Raw genomic sequence first — 23147 nt, forward strand, 5'->3', positions numbered from 1 at the left:
TTTTAATTTTGGAATAAAGCAAAGTAAAAACAATACATTTTGCATCAACCTTCAATGTAAGTTTAATTACCCATTTGTAACAGGTCTGCGTGTGATTTATGACATTTTTGTGTTTCAGAAAATAAACAAAAGTCAAGTTTTTAATATTTATATTATTTATATATTTATTTATTAAATTAATTTCTTAATCTGTATGTTGTTATTTTTGAGTTACTCCAACCCACACAGTTAACATTTGCTCCAACGTTTTTTTTTTGTTTTTTTTTTTGTAATTTGGGGATCGTATCTTTTCTGTGGAAAAGTGGAGTTTTGTATGTCTCCTCGGGTGTCGCTCCTCTCCTCCATCCTGCTCTGCTTTTTTTTTTTCTCCTCAGTTGAGAAAGAGAGGCCGGCTCAAACTGAGCAGGACTCGTGTGGGCTGCATTGACTCAACTAAAAAAAGGACAGAACACCGAGCATTAACCCGCTTTTACGCACAAAGTCGATCCAGACGCGGGTGAAAGAGAAGATAATGTGAAGACCTGCAGTTGCCACAGTGCTGGACTCAGTCAACTGTAACCGGGAAAGATGGCGAGGACTCGGACTCGCATGGTCCTCGCCTTACTGGCTTTGCTGGGAATTTTCTCTCTCCATGTCTCGGTGAGAGGGGAGCTGCGGGGAGAGCAACAGGCGGAGAAGGAGGAGGAGGAGGAGGAGAGGTCCTGTCAAGGAGCCTTCGACCTTTATTTTGTCCTGGACAAGTGAGTGTCCGATATTATTTATGGCTTTGTTAGTTTCTCATCGTTGCGCATTGCCATGCAACCGCCCAGTAGTTGTTTGAAAACGCAGAGCGCGTTCAGTGTTGATCCAAACTGCACGTCTCTGTTTGTTGATGTTGTTGTAGGGCAACAGAAGAGTAACCTACACGTTTAACTTAGTGACTCGGAAGTCCAGAAGTCCAGTGTCATTTGTGTGATGTATCACTAACACGGTGTGAAATACTAAAGCACGTTTGATGGGACGGTGTCCCCACACAGCGAGTGTCTTTGAGCGCCGGTATTTTTGAAGTAAAAGATAATATTTGGGACATTAGATCATACTTTATTCTCTCTGTGTCTCATTGCGTCCGGTTCATTGTGGCGAGGCTGAAGGTTTACCCACGGGATGTGGGCAGGGCGAGCAGGATGGATAGAGTTTCAGGCCGATGACGCCCGCGGACACAGCTGCAGCAGCTGCCCCGCAGTGGTAACATATTCCCCGGTGATGTTTTTAACAGTCCCCCCCTCCATCCACAGTGAGCCGAATGTATCCTGTGCCGGTCATTAGAAGCACCGACCCATTGTTTATTGTCTTGTAGCTGCTACAATGAACTAAGAAATATATATGTTTAACAGATCAGGGATTAGGGCTGCACTATTATAAACATGTTCTGATTAACCAGTGAAGTCTTTATGGACAGGAATGGTTTTAAACAGACATCTGAGGTAAAACATTCAAAGGGATTATGTTAGGGTTATACCTTCAAATGTGTTTGGGCAAGGCATAAACATGCAGTCACTACATATTTAAACGTTTCTGTATTATAATTTAAAAATGACATCCCAATAATATTAGCTTTAACACTGATGAACAATTTGTGGCTTTAGATAAGTGTGTTATCTTCCAGAAACAGGCAACACAACAACCAAAGTAAAATGTAGTTATCTGAAAATGATGCTGTATATGATGTTACCTTTCCATCTTATATCTTAAAAACAAAAAGACATAGGCAACACCTAGAGTTGATCTTGTACTGATGGTGAAATGGGGGTAGATGTAGGGTGGGAGTTCTTAGGAATCCATTAAAGGCTGACTGGAAATGGACCATGAGAGGAAGAATGTGCAACAAAGGTTCAGAGCCTGATTTAACTCCAGGATCTTGATTACTCTGGGACGTCAAGACTGCCTGGAACCCATTGAGCCCATTTCAAACATCATTATCAACCCTCAGACTAACCCCAGCTTTTAGCCTCTGATGATCTTAATGTCACATTTTAACAATAATATAAATCTGTAACTTATTGGACGTAAAAGTGACTTTTTAAATCACGAAATGGCAAGATCTTTCATGCCGACTTCATGATCACGGTCGTGTTTGCGCTCTTGCTGGGTGAGCTTGACTGCACCACTAATTATCAGTGAGCAATCTTTCTGCAGCCTCTGCTGTTTATGTCTGCTCAGACATGATAATTGACATTTTTGTCAAATCTTGGCTCGAGCCGCAGGTCGAGATAATGTACACGGACTGCGAACAATCAAACACGTCGAAACATGCTGAAGGAGCAGTGCAAAGGCGGAATTCGTAGTCGATGTAGAAGAAAAACAAGCTCTAATTCAATGGAATGAGTGAGTGCTGGGGTTTTCAAACACAGCTCAACACCATATTGGTGATGTAATGGTTTAAAAGCTTGCATGTATGTCTTTGGTTGCAATGTGCTCAGAACTACAAGGTGGACACATCACGTCCAGTTGATGATCTTTAAGATGTCCATAGCAACATCTGTTGGCTGCAATTCAGTTTTTACCCTTTGCTTCAAAAAGTTTAGTAGAAGCCTGGGGAGCCTGTGAATCCACACATGGCCAAGTCTCTGGTACGCCTCTGTTTTGTTTGACTGTCTGGACCTGCATGCTGCAGCAGGCCTTCAGGAAGCTGCTGATCTTTCCCTTAAAATGGCATCAACTTGTCGGCTCTGTTTGCAGATCTTGTCTAGGATTTTAGTCTTAGAGGAAAGAGAGAAGAATGAACATTAGGGATATTTTTACACTGGTGTCCGACCCTGCTCTCTATTGAGTAACTCATGTTTGGCTGTGGCTTTGATGTCCAGGGGGAGACATGCTGCGTGCCCTCCTCTGCGAGCATCACAGTAGACACAGAATGGAGATTAGAAAAACTACACTACCAACAGCTCACAGCATTCCTACACTCCATGTCTGACCCACACCACATACCACGCTGCATTTTTCCTCTCCTTTTGGTTTTCCTGCAAATAGAATAATAGGTGTTGTGTTTTATGACAGGGTTCAGAAGAGGGCAATTTGTTTTCACAGATACTTTACTTTGGAGTTGGGCCGTGTATTGGCAAGAATCTGGCACGACATCAAAACTCCAGATTCAGGGATGACTGTCTGGATATATTACAATGTATTGAGATACTTTTACTTTGGACTGTTGTGAGCTAAAAGAGGACGTGCTTTCATGCTATGCACATTTTCAAATTCAGGTAGACGGGTGAGAAGTAATTGCAGAGTGATGCTGTTGGAAGATGGCTGCAGTTTGAAAGTGTTTGTGTCTGCCCATGCATGACAAAAAGTGACCACAACTCACCCGGAAAACATAGGATTTCGTTGTGTCTGTCTTACAAACTGGATTGAATGAGTTTTTGTTATTATTTTACCTAGCAAGGAGCCACATGGTGGTGTGGTGGTTAGCACGGTAGTTTTACAGAAAAAAGATCCAGGTTTGGAACCCGGTCTGACCGAGGCCCTTTCTGTATGACGTTTCCATGTTGTGGGTTCTATGTTTTCCACTGGCTAATCCAGTTTCCTCCTACAGCACAAAAACAGGCAGAGGTTAATTGGAATGTGAGAGTGAATGGTTGTTAATTTCTGTGCGTTGGTCCTGCGATGGACTGGGTGTGTCCTCCCTTTTCGCCTTGTCAGCTGGAATTGGCTCCATCTCCCTGTGACCCTCATGTGGAGGATAAAGTGGTAGACAATAAATGAATGAATGACCTAGCAAGAAAGTGCATGCTCCCCCTGGAGATTCCTGCAAGCACAACAATAATGGAGCAAGAAAGTGACTGGTTAAATGGGGGGGGGGGGGTAACAAAGGAGCATCATGAATCTAACCAGCTCACACTTTTCACCCCGTTTATGACCCTCTTACACACACATTCTCTGCCGAGATTGGTGTCCGAGCTGTTTGATGTCCTTAAAAAGACCCTCACACTTACCCCCGCTGAGTGTCACTCTGGCATCTCTCTGTTGTCCATGTCACAGCCTCTACACTCTGTGAAGGCCCAACCTGTTGTTAGACTGGCTGTGCTCACTGGGACCATCTGTTCCCCTTCACAGTCTCACACACACACAAACACACACACACACACACACTGATACTTTACGCACACAGACACAGCTGCCTGCTACATGGTCCCTGCTAGAGGCAGACTGCTACATCTGTCCCTGTCCAACCTCAGCCCTCTGGCCCAGCAGCAATTAGCCCCCATTAGCAGCCTTCTGGGACTGGGTTTCATTAAGAAGACAGTCATCGTGTCCTCAGTCGCATGTAACGAGCTAACCAGCACTGCTCGTCGTTGACAGGTTACAGCACAAGTAACTGTATGTGACTGTCCATGACTACAAAATTACGATTTTAAAAGTGTAGCCCAGGAAGTAGGACAGAAGCAGCAGTTAGTCATCAGGGGGCGACTCAACTCCATTTGAATAGAAATCTATGGGGAAATGTCTTACTTTCTTATTTTCCTAAGTAGATAAATGTTCCTAAATATATATCTATCCATTCATCCATCTTCTACGGCTTCACCCTCCACATGAGGGTTGTGGGGGGCGCTGTGCCAATCTCAGCTGACATAGGGTGATAGGCAGGGTACACCCTGGACAGATCGCCATCACAGTCCATCACATTTTGAATCACAATCCTACAGAAAGTCATTGCCCTCTCCAGATGACATGGCGAAAGTGACATTTTTTCCTATTTGTAGCCTACATTTGTGGTCCATAAACTTTTTTTTTTTACACCATGGCCCATACACTGGATGATGATGTCACTGGTACGATGACATCTTTCCCTGAAAAGGCTGTGTTTTTGTTTTTTTCAGATCTGGAAGTGTTAAGCATCACTGGCTGGAGATTTATACCTTTGTGAAGCAGTTGGCAGAGAAGTTTATCAGGTACAAACAGAGCTGATCATTCATGTCGTTGAACGTTTTCCCTGCTGTGTTAACGTGAAACAACTGTGTGTTTGCAGCCCAATGCTGAGAATGTCCTTCATCGTCTTCTCCACACAAGGAAAGATCATCATGAAACTGACTGAGGACAGGTAACAGCCGCACAAGATCACCAATTCATCTGTCACTGTATGTTTTGTGTGCACGTTATGAGCTTTCGTTTGGAAGGGTAAATCTCGATCTGGTGTGTATTTCCACTGTGGGGTGTGTAGGCCAGATGGCTACATCAGCTACATAAAGAGCATGACATCATACAAGCAGAATACATTGTAGCCAGCCAATAAATTATGTGAAGAACAAGAATGTGCTGACATGATTTGTTAAAAAGAAACACGAGCAGCCTTGAATCCCCTCTCTGTTGTACGGTAGGGTGTAAATATATATTTATTTATTTATTTTAAATGCTCCACCCTTTAGATGGCACACCACGATGCTAGGTACCACTATAGCAGGGTGCCAAAAAGTGGGACTTTACAAATCCGTTATTATCATACCCTTCTGAAATGCAAATGTAAACTACCTGTACAATGCAGGGATGCCATCTCTTCAGTGGCTCCATATCTTTGTACACCAGAATGTTTTTTTTTTTATTTAATTTGATTTCATTAAATTTCATCCAGCTGTAGGCAGCAGAACGCTGGATGACTGCATGCTCAATCCAGCACAGTCCACTGAGGACAACTTTGGCTGGGGACTAACACTTTACTTGCCAATTCAAACCACTCTCTGCTGCACTGCCCTTTTATCCTCTCTATCGGGAATTATTCTCAATCTTGTTTTTTCCTGAGAGAAAATGTCTCCCTGTGTGTTTTATTTGGCTATGTTTACGCCACAGGGAGACCATTACTGGAGGCTTGAGGGCTCTGAAAGGTGTTGTCCCCGGAGGAGACACATTTATGAACTTGGGCTTGGAGATGGTAAGGCATGGTTTATATACTCAACACATCTGCAACCTAACATTAGCATGGTCTTTGCTATAAGACTCAATACATCCACTGAGGATCGTCTGATCCTGGCAGCTGGAACTAGGATGAATTAGATCGGTATGAGGAGTGGCCCTCTTGAGAGTTGCTGAGCTTTCTAAACAAATATTAAAGACTTTGTGAAATTAAAGCGACAGTTGCACAACTTTTGGCCCTTTTTATTGTAAGTGTTACTATTCCGCCTCTTCTTGGTCAATGTAACGTTATTTGTATCCCGCATCTGCAAAGGAGCTCTGTCAAGCAATACTATCAGCAATGGCTGAGGGTGTGTTTGTGCTCATAACTGAAGCTTTTATCTCTTCAAACTGCTGAACAAGTATGTTTTTCTGGAGCAGTAGAATTTAATACTGAAACATTTTTGTGTGAGCTTCCTCGTTTTAGCTTTACTGTTGCCTATATTTGTCGTGACGTAAAATGTAACGTACATTTGTTTGTATTTAAATGTTACACACTATAGCTTTAAGCATATTTCTAAACCAACTCCTTATATGGACATCCTGGGGTGTGTGAATGTATTTTTTTCTTCTTCTTGTATTTGTTGAGCTAAAGTTACAATTCATTTTATATAGCACATTTTTTTTTTAAAGAACGTGAGTAGCGATAATTGTGCAAAAGTCACAAAATAGACAAGTGAATGTTGGTTGTGCTGAACAAAAGGATATAAAACACCGTATATACGGTTTAACATAGTAATGTAAAAAAAAAAAGCAGCCTAAATGCTCTGTGATCTAAGGGTTAACCACAATGAAACACTCGCGGCATCCCGACAGCCAGATAAAGGATGGCTTCGTGTTGACATCCTAAAAAAAAGCATGCATCAATCTTTAGTCTCAGTGCAAACTAAAAATAACACTAAGCCCAAACTAATGTGTACTGAATCATACCAGATCACACAAAAATGTAACAACACAAACATGTTTTTATAATTGATGGTTCCCACTTCAGGGCATTATTATTGTCTTCACTGGTTCAGAAGCCTGACTAATATCCTTTTTGCAATTGCAGGCAAATACACAGATTGATCAAGAGAAGTATGGTAAGCGCTGTGTGATCGGCTCGTCACATGTGTTTAGAATTCATGAATAGTTTCAGTGAATATGAAACTCTTGTGCTCTTCAGGAACTGCCAGTGTTATCATCGCTCTCACTGATGGAGAACTCAATGAGTGGCAGTTTGACACAGCTCAGCGAGAGGTAGGATGTTCAAATTATTGTCAATACTTGATGTGGTTTTTTTTCTTCATTGATGCACTTAAACGTTGGATACAAATACGGTAAGTTTAACGCTAAATAAATCAATATTAACATAATAAAGGTCCATCGTGTAAGAACGTATGATGTCAGGAAACTACGGTAGCCTTTGCATACCAGAAGAGATGTAAGCACTCCTTCACAACTCTCTCCACTCTTTCTGCAGCTTCCTCCTCCTTATTTTTTGGTTTGTGTTCTGACTGCTGTAGAAACATAGCAGCAGCACAAGCTGGTAAAGCACAGCCCTTTCCTTAAGTGCCTAAAACAGCTTATTCTAATCTATGAAAACCAAACAATTTAACGTGATAATTCACATACAAAACATACAGTATGTATGGGTAGTATAATCCATTTCTGCCCATTAACCCTCGTAATTGTCACACACTGGACCTTATCTAAATTATTATTTCATATATTCAATATTTGGGACTTACCCAGAATTTGCTTTTGGTGTCTTGTAAAAAACCCATTCCTGTGGGAAAAAAAATGATAGTGTTTTTAGTGTACATTTATTTAGTGTACATTTATTTAGTATTACTCCAAATTGTGTCTGCTTCGATTCTCATTCATCCAGGTCATAGTTATCTAAAAAACAAAACATACGAAAAAACATTGAATCAGTTGCAATTAATCCATTTGCTACTGATTTGTTTTTTTTTTGTATACACTGCATTTTGGTTTACATCTTCTTTCCTTGCAGGCACAGAGGGCCAGGTCCATGGGGGCAACTGTTTATTGTGTCGGGGTCAAAGAGTTCAACCAGACCCAGGTAGGATCTACAGAATGATTCTGAAGCTGTCACAAATACTACTTAAAAAAAACCCAACAACATAATTATGTCCTTTTTGTCTGTCTGCTTGTTTTTCTAGCTCGCAACCATTGCAGACACAGTGGAACATGTGTTTCCTGTGTGGGGAGGCTTCCAGGCCCTCAGGGGAATCATTGACTCGGTATGACACATGTACATACCACATGTTTACTCATACAAACACTCACACAGAAAAACAAGAAATGATATCATGTTGTTAAATCCTCCGACTGTGTGTGTGTGTGTGTTTTAACTTCACTTCCAGATCATCAAGAAGTCCTGTATTGAAATTCTAGCAGCAGAGCCGTCCAGTGTGTGTGCAGGAGGTGAGTGGTGTGAGCCGCAAAGGTCTTCCCCTCCTGAAGACGCGGCATCGTCACGGTGTGCAACTGTGTAAGATGACAGTCATCCAAAGCCTGTGGAGAGGAACACGAGGCATGGACGCTCATGACTGCAGAGTGACAGAGAGCGTATTGTCAGTCACGGCCGGGGGAAAATTAGCATAGCCGCTTCTGCCCAGCGTGTGCGCAGACAAGGGGAGGGGTGGCGGGTGTTGGTTGGACGAATTAGCCGTGAATGTTTAAGCATGGATGATTCTCTGGCCTAGTTTGCCACATCCTATATGTGACACAGTCATTCGGACGGGTTCAACCCTTTCTTCTACCTCACCTCCTCTCCTTGTGTCCTTGCTTCTGGACAGCAGCAGGAATTAAGAGGCGGAATAGCAGCCAAGAAAAATGCTGAGAGAGAGACTTTATGTGTGGCCAGCTGGATGGATGAGCTCTGACATGACCTTATTAGGACTCACATATGAGAGTGCATTTGGAGCCATACTACCAAGACAGCCCATGTAGATTAATGTCCATTAGCGGAGATAAAGGACAGAGAAGGATACGAGGGGAGGGGAGGGGAGCAGCAGCCGTGCTGCCCTAAAAGGAAAAAAGCATTGATACTAATGATAAATAAAGATAAAACACAGTTGCACCCATGTGATAATTACAGTGTCTGGGCTCTTGCCAAAGCCACATGGGTGTTTGTCACTCGACATGTGGGCAAATATCCTCCAGCGTCATTTATTATTCGATTGATGAGGGAACTAATGGTCAGTGAACTAAGAAACCAAGGACCCACTTAATTAATGAGGGACTTCAATGTGCCAAACACATGCTTTGTTTGCTTTTGGCTCATGAACGCTTAGCTGTCATTGCAGCAAATTATACAACAAGGTTTGCTGTGCAACACCCACAAAATAAAGTGAACACAGCCCATGGCCAAGAGGAAAGGAAATGGGGTCATAACCCGAAGGTTGACAGTTCAAATCCATGCTGGGGTGCCCTTGAGCAAGGCACCCAATCCCCCCCCATTGCACCCCGGGCGCAGATAAGTGCTGCCCACTGCTCCTGCGCCCCGGCTTGTGTGTGTGTGTTCACTACTGGCGTGTAATAAGGATGGGTTAAATGCAGAGGTCAAATTCACCATTAATTGGTGTGTGAGGAAAAGTAATGAATTCTAATTCTAATTTGATAAGCAGCTCATCCTGAGATGATGATGATGAGGGCAGTGTTTAATAGAGTTTAATTCGGTTCTTGCTATGAGGCTTTTTTCTTTTCAAACTTCCAGATGTTACCAGTGAGAAAAGCTGTTGACTGGGGAGTGAGTTTCTTTCAGGATGTTGTTGGATCTGTGGAGGCAGTGACTTTTAAAGACACCTTCCATTTTTTCTTTAATGTTTTTAGAAGAGGTTTTTTGCATACCATGCTGATACACTGTGTCTTAAGATAAGATGTTCCTTTATTAGTCTCGCAGTGGGGAAATTTACAAACTAAGCATGTTAAATCACTCTCAGTCCAGGAAGTCCTTGAGTAGTAATGCACAGGTTATATATAATTTACACCTCGTGCTAGAGAAATGCCTCTCGTGGTGCTTAATGAAAGCTTGCAGATCCTGCAGTGGATTCTTCAGACGTTTGACAACAACAATCTGCTTACATCCGCCTATCCTGATGCATTTAAATATTCATATTAAATGGACGTTGACGTATTACATAGGTGTTATGACAGTGTCTCTCTCTGTCTTCAGCTCTGTCTGCATATAGGCACATACCACACACGGCAAAACACACATGTTCTTCAATCTGTGCACACGCACACACACACACACACACACACACACGTGCACATATCCCTCACACTGATGTGAAGTGACCAGACCGGGCTGCCTGCAAACAGGCCATCAGACTGGACAGTGAACGTTGGGCCACACTATCAGACATGACAGCACTGATTTCCTTCCCTCACACATACACACACACACACACACACACTGGGAGGACACCAAGAGTTGGGTCTTAGATCTGACATGACAGCAGAGATTGCTGCTTTCATTAACGTCTGACCCTTTTCTCCCTGTTGTGCCTTCCTCCTGTGCCCCTCCCTGCCCTTCACTGTCCTGTCACACTAACGTGATTGAAGAGCCACTGTTCGGACAAGCTGTACCTCGTTTCTCTCTCTCACACACACACACACACACACACATCAGACACATAAGTACTGTATATGAGTTTAGTCACACACACACACACACACAGACAGTTGTACAAATGTAATCCTTGTCAGGCATTCAGGTGCAGATGTAAATGGACATGTGGCCACAGAGGCGGGCAGCGGACAGAGAGGAAAGGGCAGAAGCATATGTGCTGTACATGTCAACAGGGCGGCACCAGTCAGTGCCCACCATGTGTCTGACAGCGCTGACCTTTTAGCCCATCAAGCCTCGGTGTGTGCACTGGGTCAGGACGTGATCACTGATTTAAAAAAAAGATCTAGAAGTGAATGTGTTCAAATACCAATATTATAGATTTAAATAATATTATACATTTCCCTTTAGTGTACACTTGTGCCTGGTTACAATGCAGCTCATGCTATTGATGTTTTATCTTGTGTTTTGGTGCAGAACAAACAAACTAACACAACAAGAAAGTAGAATTTAAAGAAAACTCAGAATTAATCAAGATTAATTAGGTTTAATTGGAAACCACATGCAAAATAAATATAGAGCCAATGTTGTTTGATATTGTATATATTGTATCATTACACTGTGTTGTTTTGATCATTGTTGTTGTTGTCGATGAAACTAGGACAGAGGCAGGGAGCTGACACCGGGGCGAGATGCACAGCAAATGAATATAATGAGCTGTGTGGGTAATTGGTTGGTAATTTACATGTAGAATTTGAGTGTTGTTGACAAAATGACTGCAGTGACAAGCTGAAAGTCATAGAACATTTGTTAACGAGCTTAAACGCGCGCGCACACACTCACACGGAGGCCCCGAAGTGCAAATTATAATGACCAATAAGAAAACACAACATCAAAACAGCAAAAGCAAAACAAACATGACAGCAAATGAGAGAAGTAAGCAGCAAATCAAAAGACACGGCAGCAAATGGTGAGTTTATATTTATGGCTTTTCCGTTCGCTGCTTGTTTGACCTTTAAGGAAACACTGTCACATAATACACTCACACACTCACACACTGCCATGTTTTTATCCAGTGATATTCACGCTGCCGCTTTAAATGTAAAAGGTGTGGCAAATGTTCACTTCTATTAGCCAGAATAATGCTAGAGGAAACCTCAGCGAACAGCCAGGGACCATGAACACACACACACACACACACACACACACACACACACAAAACAGGACTGATCAGCTATTCTTCTTAGGACACTGCATTGACTTCCATTCATTTGTTATCATTAACCTTAACCTGCCTAACCCTAGCCTTAACCATAACCACAATTCAAATCTTAGTCTTAAACTTAAACCAGTTCCTCAGAAGTGAGGTTCTGCCTCTTTAGGGCCAGGTTTGGGTCCCCATGAGGACTACTGGTCCTGACAAGGTCAGTGTGTATGCCAGCAAAAGGTCCTAGAGAGTTAACAAATACAAGCACGTACTGAAGACATGCATTCCTCAGAAAACACACACACAATGCACACAAACACACGTTTGAAGTCCATGCCATGATGCCATAGGTAAGGTCAGACCTACTTTGACAGTGCTCTGCCGCTGTCTGCCCTGCAGACATGTTTTTAACCAAGTGTTTTTGCCCACCCTCTAACATATGCTGTGTAGCAGCCACAAAGACACTGCAGCATATGCTGGCAAAGCCGCTGTCACTGTGCTCTGACAGTGCCCCGGGAAAAGTAAAGGTCAAAGACACACACACACACACACACACATATATGTGCAAGTATCTCCTGGCTACAGCAGAGCAGAGTCTGAGATATTTGTGAAGAGACACACTTGAAGCATTAGAGCATATTATGGCCTTTCCACACATGCACGCACAAGCACACAGGCAGTAATGAAGCATGAACACGCTTCTACTGGGTACATCAGAGACGGGGAATCGTATACACCCACAGGAATGGCACATTTTTAAAAAATGTTTAGCTCACACGTTCCTCACACACGGGTGAGAATACACACCGGGTCTAATCTCTGTTTGTGCTTAGTGCTGCTCACCTTTGACATCGCCTTGTGTCTTTTGCTTTTCGTCACAGAGACGTTCCAGGTGGTGGTGAGGGGCAACGGATTTCTCCACGCCAGAAACACTGATCAGGTTCTCTGCAGCTTCAAACTGAATGACACACACAGTGTGGGTAAGTTGTACATTCTGCACATGCAATAATAATAACAGTCATTTTCAAAGGCAAAATGGTGATTGATTAAGTTAGGGACTTAAACACTTTAAAAACGTTCATCTTCTGAATGACTCCCTTGTAAATATACATCTAAAGTAAAAATGATCATCTGTGGAGAATACTGAAACGTGATGGATTTTATCTTTCATGTGCTTCTTATTACAGCAAACGCTGCAATACATTAATGTGCACACTCGAATGGATCATAGGATTCTGGTTTGGCTCATGTGGGAAGCGTTTCTCCACAGCACATGTTTAAACTTCTACTTCATACAGTGTGATATATTTGTTTTAATTGTCCAGATGAGAGACCAGCTGGAATAGAGGACACCTTCCTGCTCTGTCCTGCTCCTGTTGTAGAGGAGGTTGGGAGGTAAGCTGGATTTTTCCTTTGTTTCTCGCCACCTTTTAACCCCACACTGTTCCTGTGCTGTTGCTCGAGTTGCCGTTCCCTCGTGCTTCCGCTGCAACACTCTGAGCTCGATGCACTAGATCCTTTGCCGGATGCGTGCAAGTTTGGTGTGGACGCAGAAGACTGCCGTCCTTGAACAAATTAGGGCCAAAGTCATTGAGTGTCTGTGATCAATCAGTGTTTGTCACAGCTAACGAAGCCAGACACCAATCACGAGGGGGACAACAGGAGTAGAGCCCAGGAACACGACTTAATGAGAGCCTGCTGGAGAGGACTTTCACAACCATGTATTTGCGTGCATGTGATGTTTCCCAATCTCAGTCTGACACTTTGGGAGACAGAAAGTGTGAGCGGAGCCGGTTAAGCAGTGTAAAGTTTCCTCCGAGGGCTCCTAACTTTGCTCCCGGAGATTCAGTGAGTGGTGCTGGTGGGCTGAGCTCAGAGAGAGCCAAGGCCCAGCAGCCTTCCTGTCCTCGCTGCCTGCAGTCCCGTGCATAATTATACACTCAGGCCTGCGGCCTCAGACACCTTCCAGTCATCGTCTGTCTTGCTGCTGTCACTCAGATTTCTTAGCATCATTTGAGATTGCCTTGTCCACCAGTGAAAAAGGGAATTTTGCGTTCATACATTGGCTTTAAAGGTCCAGTGTGTGAGAATTTGTGACAATGCAAATTGTAATACATACGGAGGACTCATCAGATAACTTACAGTGGACTTCACATACTAGAAAGTAGATCGTTCTTCTTCATTTGCAGAATAATTTATAAAAAGTCTAAGGGTATGACAACAGCAGTGTCAACAATAGGTTGATTGTCAGACATAAACTTATCTCAGATATCTGAGCATAAAGCAAGATAAATCAGTACATTTACAAATAACACAGCTCGTCCAGGAGCCGCTCCTCAGTATGTCTTTGTGTGTGACAGTTGTCGACAGTGTGGCAGGTTTAGCTGCTCCTCTGGAGCATCATTACACATTGCAATGGTGCCTGAAGGAGACATGCTTCCATGTAACACAGGACCATTAGAGCAGAGGCAGTGGCGCCTAACATCCTGAGAGCTAGAGGAAGTCAGCTGTGAATGGCTGAAGGGCCCAAAGTGGAGGCCAACAGCTGGCTGATGAGTTCTGGGCTGTGGAGTAATGTCATGGCAAATAGATGTGGGAATGGTGTGTGGTGAGGAGATGGTGCCACTGCACAGGCTGGACAGGTGTTTGTGGTACTGAACTATCATTTGTGTGCCACACTGGGGCAAAATAGCACCATAAGACTCAGAATGTTGTGCAAAATCCAGCCTTCTCAGATGTGGAGGATTTTTATTTGTTCAATTTGAATAACTTTAAAATAATTTATGTTTTTGGGTTTTTGATGGATATATTTCACAATTAATGTTTTACATAGTTATTTTGTATACTCACCGTCCACTTTATTAGGTACACAGGACATCTAATAAAGTGGCAGGAGTGTGGTTCTCTGCAGCCCATCTGCTTTAAAGATGAATGACGTATTAGGTGATGATCTGGTCTCCTCTGACCTCAGACTGCCTCCTAATACAGGTGACAAAGCAGACTTGTCACTATTTTCTGTCATTTTTACACAATAAACTTCACTAGTCAAAGCTGCTGACGTGAAAATCACCCTCCCATGTCAGATCCCATTGAAGGTGAACTGCTTTTAGGTTGTGGGGTGCTAAAGTGTATACAGGAGAATCTCGGGGACTCCACCTGCCAGCATCACGTCTTTTCATCCAAATCCAAATGATCCTCAATCACCTCTTGTTCCTCTCGAGCCTTGTCGCATATAATGAAGTCATTGATGCTGCCGTCACACAAATCTGTGTTGACTGGGAACCTTCCGGATGCAGCGCCTCCCCTCCCTACATGCACACACACACACACATAGGGCAAAGACATATATAGTGTGCAGATTGATGATTGATAGGGCTGAGATCTCTCGGTCAGGGAGGAGCTGATAGCACCGTGCCTCTGCCTGCCTGAAAGGAGGCCTGGGCAAGAAGGGGGCAAAATGCAGCAAGGGAAGAAGTAGAAAAGATGAGTGGCACCTGCAATGTCAATTTCCTCCTCTGAAGTCAATGTCGGCAAGAGTTATGAGGAGAGCTACAGTGGTTTGTGGAGGATACAGGAGGGGTGAGCAGGCAAGTACAGGAGTCAGAAGGGAGGGACAGTGCTGAGGGGATGTAGAACAGGAAGGGCCCCCCTTCTACCATCCCCCACTCTGTTTCCTCTCTTCTCTCTTCCCTCTGTGACCTCCCCTTTGTCACCCCCTCCTCAAATCTTGAGCGAGAGCTCAATGGCCCCCTTGTCTCTGCCCCCCCAAACCATAACTAGTAGCCTTTGTCCATTCTTTTTTCAAAACCTAAAAGTAAAACCCAGTGGCTAAACTGTTTTTGTTCATATTTCTTAATAACCTGTCAACTAAATATTCACTGTCCTTTTCACCACCTCTGAATCCTTCGGGTGCGCCAGTGTTTACTGCTTGTGATGCCATCCTGTCATCTCGTCTTCCTACCTTTCCTGCAGATATCAGCAATGAAGTCCAAGGAAGAAAAAGTAATTTAACTGTCTGTGGTTTCCACATTAGAGGTCTGGGTCTGATCCAAACACAAGAGATTCTTTCTGTGGGCGGAGAACTCCCTGACCTCCGTAAAGACTTGGACTTTGCTTTTTTGTCTGTGTCAGCATATTTTTTGTGATGCATTTAAAGGCAGCAAGTATGGACAGAATAGATTGAGGAATGTATCCGACACCTCGGGCAGGCCTACGGTAGCCCAAACAAGACCATGGATGGGTGCACACGAGCAGATTTCTATCGTTAGTCCATTCCTGTGTGTCTGAGGGTGCGATTAGTCATGAGTTTGTTGTTTTGCAGGGTGATCTACCTGCAAGTGAGCATGAACGAGGGCCTTTCCTACATCACCAGCTCCGTTCATATCACAACTACTGAATGTGTGAGTACGTCCAGTGTGAATTGTCCGCAGTTTCACGACGACCCATGATGATATTTTCCTCCTGCATGCGGTCTTTTCTGAACACATTTCCTTTCAACCTTCTTCTCTTATTTTCTCTTTGTTGTCTAGTCCTCCTCTCTCCTTCTTTTCTGGCGTCTCCTCTGTTGTGTCTGTCATCAGAGGAGGCTGTGAGTACTTGCGCTATTTAATTTCACCTTTTTCTCCTCGTTCCTTTGTCTTTTAATTCAGTTTAATCTCGATCCTAACACTCTTTGTTTTTTGTTTTGCAGTTTGACGGCACCATCGTGCTGATATCGTTGCTGGTGGTCTTCCTGCTGTTGGCTGTGCTGATGATGTGGTGGTTCTGGCCTCTTTGCTGCACACTGGTGAGTTTTACACCTCAAAAACATCAGTGTTTTAGCCTGATGGTCAGACTGGATTTAATTTTACTTTGTTCTGTTTGTATTGCTCAACAAATATGAGATGAGGTTAGTGATTGTGAGGTCTGAAGCCAGGCTACTCTGACAAGTCTGACTATGACTAGCTCGATTTTAGTCAGACTAACATGTTCACATGACATGAAGAAAACTGAATTGTTGTCTTAGTCCGACAAAAATCTGACTTTTGAGGAGATTGAAGATTGTAACAAACACTGTGTCAGGTTGTTGTGCATCTTAGTTTATGTTCACATCACAAAACACATGCTCTGGCTGGTTTGTCCATTCAGGCCTCTGTAAAGCAATTTAAAAGACGTATACTGAAGCGACAAAAGCCAAATCACTTTCTTGTATAGACATACACATACACTTATACACATAGGCTAAATCAATGGCCGAACATTCCCTCTGTTACCACCACCACAATTTTAGAAATTAATGTATAGCTTTTATTTATTTATTTATCTGTATTAATGTATTTTTTTTTATCTCAGGTAATCAAAGAGCACCCACCGCCTCCACCTCCAGAGCCAGTAAGTCACCGGCTACATTTCACTCTTCATTATGATCACACATCCATACATGAACAAAGGGAATATGGCAGCATTACATATTTTTACCTTCAATATACTAGTGTTTGTTCAAAGAATGTTTTTGGCTGGGTTTTGTTTTTTTTTAATTGAGGCCCTCATTAACAGGAGTCGGACGATGAAGATGGAATGCCGAAAAAGAGGTGGCCCACGGTGGATGCCTCGTACTATGGTGGAAGAGGAGTGGGGGGTATCAAACGCATGGAGGTACACAGACACACACACACACACACACTGACTCAACTTTAAACAACTGCAACACTTTAAAGTAATGAACATGTAATGAATTTTCTTACCTGTTTTTCTTAGGTGCGTTGGGGGGAGAAGGGCTCCACTGAGGAAGGTGCAAAGCTGGACAAACCCAAAAATGCTGTGGTGAAGATGCCTGAGCAGGAATTTGAACCTTATGAGCCCAAACCTCGAAAACCACCTCGTCGTGCCACACAGCAGAGGAGATGGTACACACCCATCCAGGTTAGTCCTTAACATCATTGTCTGTGGAGGTTAAAGGCACAGTTAAGTGTTTTTTGTTCTCCTTATTTGAATTCCTTTTCTCTTTTTTTTTAAATACGCTTTAATTGTTTCTCTCTGTGGTTTTCCAGGGAAAGCTTGATGCTCTGTGGGCTCTGTTCAGACGAGGTTACGACCAGGTTTCTCTGATGAGACCACAGCCTGGAGACCAGGTGAGCACATCTCTCCACCGAAATGTTTTTATCTTGTCCTTAAAAAGGTGCATAAACGCAGATGTAGTCGAAACACTCATTATGGGAGACACAAAACTATAATTTGGAGGATGGCTCTGTGAGTAACAACCACTTTAAAGCCAGTTAATAGCAAGCTGTGTGGTACAGAAGATTTCAGAAAGTGTGCTAAGCCTCCGTTGTGAGCATCTGCTTCCTTTTCTCTGCCTGTCACGCTGCATAGAGTCAACACGTGTCACTGAGCAACATGTACAACATTCACCACAGGAGTTCAGTGCTCACTTTCCACACACACACACACACACGTACACACACAGTGAGTCATTCAGCTATTGATAAAACTCTGTTCATCAAAGCTGCCATTGTTCACACACAAGGAATATTGTATCTTCTGTACTCATGTCATGTGTGAGGCCTTGAAAATGACTGGATTTCTATTGAGTTTCTAACACTTACTTTACACACTATCTCGCTCTCTCTGCTTTCAAATGAAAGAAGAAGAAAAAAAAGCCACAATGTCGTTCAAAAGCGTTTTGTGTCCTTGTTGCCTTGTAAAACGTTGCTCTGCCACTGCTGCTTTAGAAAAGTCCTACATAATGACATCACTGTGAGCAGAACAAGAGAGCGCAGAGTGGCCTCTTATCTAACCTTGACCCTGTATGTGCCATCCCATCACCCCACAGACATGTTTTCATCATCACACTGGTTGTCATGGTAAACATCTGGTCCATTGTAAATGGCTTCATTGTGGCGCCGCGTCACTGAGGTCATGTCGTTGCAGAATTTATTGATTTGTTCTTTGAGTGACACGATTCATCACAAGTATGAATGTCTATGTGTGAGTGTGTGAGTGTCTGTCTACTGTATCTGCAGTCTATAAAAGTGGTCACTATCAATGCTTTTATTCCTTCCTCCCATCTTGGACTTTTTTTTTGTCTGTCAGGGCAGAGGTTTCTGGAGTCTCTCTGTAGGTTCACAGAGCGGCTCAACAATGACCCTCTCAACTCTCTTTACGCATCATTAACTGGGAAAAAGAAAGGTCTGCGCCTGCGTCTCATGTGGAAGGAAATGAGGGTGAAAAAAACCAAAAACACTTTTTTTGTTTTTACATCAGACACGAAAGATGACGACGGTTTTTGAATTTTGCCAAGCAACAGGCACAAATCCAGATTCTGAAAAACAATAAACAGCAGAGTCAGATTACCAAAAATAAAGCTCAACAACGTGGCAAAAAGCACAGCGATATCTAACATGGATCAGAATTCTCCTTTCGCGTCTCTGCAGCTCAGGAGGAACTCGTCATGCTTTCTCCCCACATTACTCCCACTCCGATGCCTCTGCAAACAATCACGAGTGGGCTGCCAGTTTCTGCCACACGTCTCGTCTGCATTTCAACTCTCAGCTGTGTGTGTGTGTGTGTCACTGTAACGTGCATGTCATCTCTCCAGAGTGAGAGTCACACAAACAGATGGAGGAGTTGAAAGGCCACGAGCCATATTGTGACAGAAGAGATTCCCTTCTTTTGTCCCCAGAGCTGATGGCACCGATGGCCCCGTCACACAGAGCAGAGCAGACCAGAAGGTGGCCACCAACCACCCTGCACTGCAGCGCCTCCCCTCCTTCATGCTCTTCTCTCTTAACTCATCAAAAATCCTAGGATTTTCTGACTTCTGTCCAAAGTAATCTCTCTCATATTTCCCCACAGTGGGGATAGATGAATGTTTGTTTCTGCCACTCAACATATGGACAGTTTACAGCATGCTGAGCTGCTCTGAAACAGACAAGTTCATTCACTGACTTCTAGAGAGAATTGTCAGCAGCAAGATATTTATAATCCAGAGCTATGATTCCCAGCAAGAACTGATAATATAAATAAAAGCACAGCTAAGTTGAAAACGATGGCCAAAAACAATAAACACTTTCTTCAAATATAGCAGTTAGGTAGATGTCTGTAGTTGTACTTACATTATACACATTACATTATTTGTCAGTATGAAATATGAGTCTCCATCAGTCATTTTGGGGGGGAAAAGGTTGCATAAACTCGGTTCACTTCCATTCTATTCATAAAAATGGAAAAGCCTCAGAAACTGTTCTCTGAAAATTCTGTCTTGATAGTTTTTTGTCACTTAGAGTCCGTCTCTCTATATCTAAGTATTCTGTGCATAAGCATATGTTGTCTAAAAGCGGTGTTAACGTTTGTAAATACACAGTTCCCTGATATTGCTGTCAATATCAGGCGAGGGAACAGACAGAGCTGTCAGGTCAAATGTGTGTCTCCACTCTTTTTCTCTACTATGAATGGCGACAAATCTTTGTGCACATCAGTTCCCCCGTAAACGGAGGCTTTTGGTGAGTGTATTTTTGAGGACAGGGCAAAGACTCGGGGCTCAGATGGAGAAACAGAGGCCAGACGGAGGAGTGGCGTGAGGAGGAATGCTGGAGGTGTTTAAGGGTTTTGTTTTTCTCCCAAAAAGGGGTTGAGAGTTTGAAGTAAACAAACACCAAGGGGGTGAAGAAGAATAGTCAGACATTACAGCAAAAGTGGCAGGAGTGACTGCCTCTCACATACTTTGTTTATGTTCATGTTGTCTACTTCAGAGTGGGACGATCTCTCGTTTCGGCAGCAGCCTTGTGCGTTTGGGTGTTTCCTTGCAGCAAGCCCCTCTAACCTTCCTGTCCCACTTGTTTCTGTTATTCATGAGGCAGAGGTTTCATTCAGGCCATATGTTCTGGTGGAGGCATTCTTACAGTCACACTCACACACAAACACACACATATTCATGAGCTTGTGTTCTCATTGTGTCCATATGCTCTCGCTGGTGTTTCGCTGCTGCTCTGCTGCTCTCAAACTGGCCTTTTCACCATGACCTGGCAACAAGACTGAAGCAGTCAGTGCTTACCCCCCCCCTGCACAAACTGGGCTTCCCCCTATCAATTACGCAGCCCTTGTAGAAACACACAATGGACCCCCGAGTGACAAAGCTACTGCTGCTGGGGCCCTGTTAATGGCCCCAGTGTGACTTTAGGGCCTCTCTGTTTAATAAGGTGTTATAATCAGACCACCAAGGATCTGTGACACAGAGACCTGCTCTGCGTCCTTGACACACACAGACTGAGCAAGAGTATGTATGTGTGTGTGTGTGTGTGTGTGTGTGTGTGTGTGTAGAAGGATGCTACACAGAGAACAGAGAGGGTTGCAGCGAGACGAAACATCAATGAGAACAATAAGAGAAGCGTTCCATTCTCTCCGACTTGTAAATTATGTTAAACGCTAAGGGGCCTCTGTTAACTATTGTGGGGACACTGAAATCGCTCCTTTACATTCCAACAAGTCAAGCACATGAGAGACATAAACCACTTTCTGTTCTGCATCTAGAGAGGCCCGAGTCAGAGCGGGAGGGGAAATTGGGAAATGCTTCTGCACTGCAAAAGTGTGTGCGTGTGTGTGTGTGTGTTCACTAGCATCGCAGCTATTGTAGTGCAGGTGTGGACAGAAGCAGCTCTGTGCAATGACTAAAGCCTCACATACACACACACACACACGCACACACACACGCCTCCGTCAGCCGAGCTGGGACAAAGACTCACACATCACTTTGGCTGGTGGATGTTAGAGTCATTGATGAAGCACAAAGATGCACTGCCTCTTTTTGATCTGTACTCTGCAATGAAATGATGATTTGCATCTGTGGTTTAAAGCTGCAGTGCCTCGGCTGAAAAAACCTGCGTGCATTACACAGTCATTTGAACTGGGAGTGATTGCAGATTAAACACATTTAAAAAAAAAAATGTAATCTGGAATTAAACCAGTGGGAATGTGGTATAACAAATCACTCCACTTAGAACTTGGAGCTGATGGGCTTAATCAGCACTGTATGAGCTCATTATGAAATGTAATGTAGTTACACACTACAGTTTTAAACTTGTGTCTCTTTTCAGGGTCGCTGTATTAATTTCCAGCGGGTCAAAAACGGGGAGTGCACCCCAAACAACCAGGCTGCTCCTCGTGCACATCACTCTCCCTCTCCTCCTCCTCCTCCTCCTCCTCCTCCCACTGAGCCTGCCGAACAGCGACCTCTGGTCTCCAATTCCGTTCCCCGTACAAAGCCTCCGTCAAGAGGGCCCCGCACCACGCCACCCTCCCGCGTACCCCCTCCCAACCTGCAGTCGCCTCCATGTCCACCCCCAAGTCGTGCCCCGCCGGGGCCTCCGGGACCTCCACCATCACGACCCCCACCCAGGCTCTGATGACCACAATTTGGCCGCCAATAAAACAACTCACACATCATCTTGTTTTATATGTAAATATAACAAAAATCATGTCTTTTTTTTAACCCCAAAGACTCAGAGGCAGCAGAGAGGGACAAAATCTTATCGGCCACAAGCTCTCATTTGCAGCTCAGTGGTTTGTTGCTGGACAGCAAAAATATTTATCTGAATATAAAAAAATCAGCTACTGACTTTCATTCAGATTAACTTTTTTTTTTTTTACTAAATAAAACCATAAGCGTTATAGAAAAAAAAAGGCATGTAGTCACTCGTTTAAGCCTGTGTGTACAGAAGTCATGTTGATTGAAGTGGTAAGAGTAAGTGCAATTCTTTTTGGAAATCCAGCAGAAAGGATTTGTGTGATGTAAGTTTACATGATATGAGTGGATGGTGGTGGTGATAAATAAGAAGTGGCCAGAAACCTAGCAAGTAGTGAAAGACGATTGTAATGTAGGTCTTGTTTTTTCTTTTAAAATACTATCACACAGATGCATTTTAGGTTTAGCACGATCCTTCCAACCAAAAAAAACTTTGTTTTTCAACATCCTGGTTAAAAATTTAGAGTAAAAGTTTAAAAAAATTGATCTAATAGCAACTGCGGGGCAGTTTGACCTTATTGTATTTATTTCAACTCAAGCCCTGTCTGCATCTGTTCTCTATTTAGTGTGAGGTGGATTTGTGGGTCTTTAAGTCTTTAAAGGAGGTCGATGTTTAGATGGATTCACAGAAGAATTTTGCGAGGTTATTGCATTGAAAACGAGTATCTTCAGGGTTCTCCTCTGTTCTTCATTTACTGACTGAAATGATCATTTGCATTGTTTCTTTATTAACACCTTTCTGTGAGTGTTTCTAATAAAAAAAATACTTTTTTTACATGCTACTAGGCTGCGATTTCTTCCTCAGAAATAAAAAGTGTTTAGGTATGCAGTTTCGAAACTGCAATACCTTTTTTTTTGCACAGTCATTGTGAAATCAACTTAGACTTAGTTGGGAGTCTTTGTGCCGATACATCTCTTGTGAAGGCTCTGAGCGACCGTTG

General features: G+C 43.3%; 1 protein-coding gene across 1 annotated transcript; it reads left to right on the plus strand.

Moving 5' to 3' along the window:
* Nucleotides 1–360: 360 nt before the first annotated feature.
* antxr1d (ANTXR cell adhesion molecule 1d) lies at nucleotides 361–22981 on the plus strand. Its single transcript, XM_058651025.1, has 18 exons — nucleotides 361–740; nucleotides 4857–4928; nucleotides 5006–5077; nucleotides 5821–5902; nucleotides 6974–7004; nucleotides 7088–7161; nucleotides 7919–7987; nucleotides 8088–8168; nucleotides 8292–8352; nucleotides 12590–12688; nucleotides 13034–13103; nucleotides 16030–16108; nucleotides 16399–16494; nucleotides 17040–17078; nucleotides 17244–17342; nucleotides 17445–17609; nucleotides 17738–17818; nucleotides 21779–22981. Exons 1-18 carry the CDS (start codon nucleotides 568–570, stop codon nucleotides 22085–22087), a joined length of 1752 nt encoding a protein of 583 aa, XP_058507008.1. The 5' UTR covers nucleotides 361–567; the 3' UTR covers nucleotides 22088–22981.
* Nucleotides 22982–23147: the final 166 nt, after the last annotated feature.

This window comes from Solea solea, chromosome 15, assembly GCF_958295425.1.
Source record: "Solea solea chromosome 15, fSolSol10.1, whole genome shotgun sequence".
NCBI lineage: Eukaryota > Metazoa > Chordata > Actinopteri > Pleuronectiformes > Soleidae > Solea > Solea solea.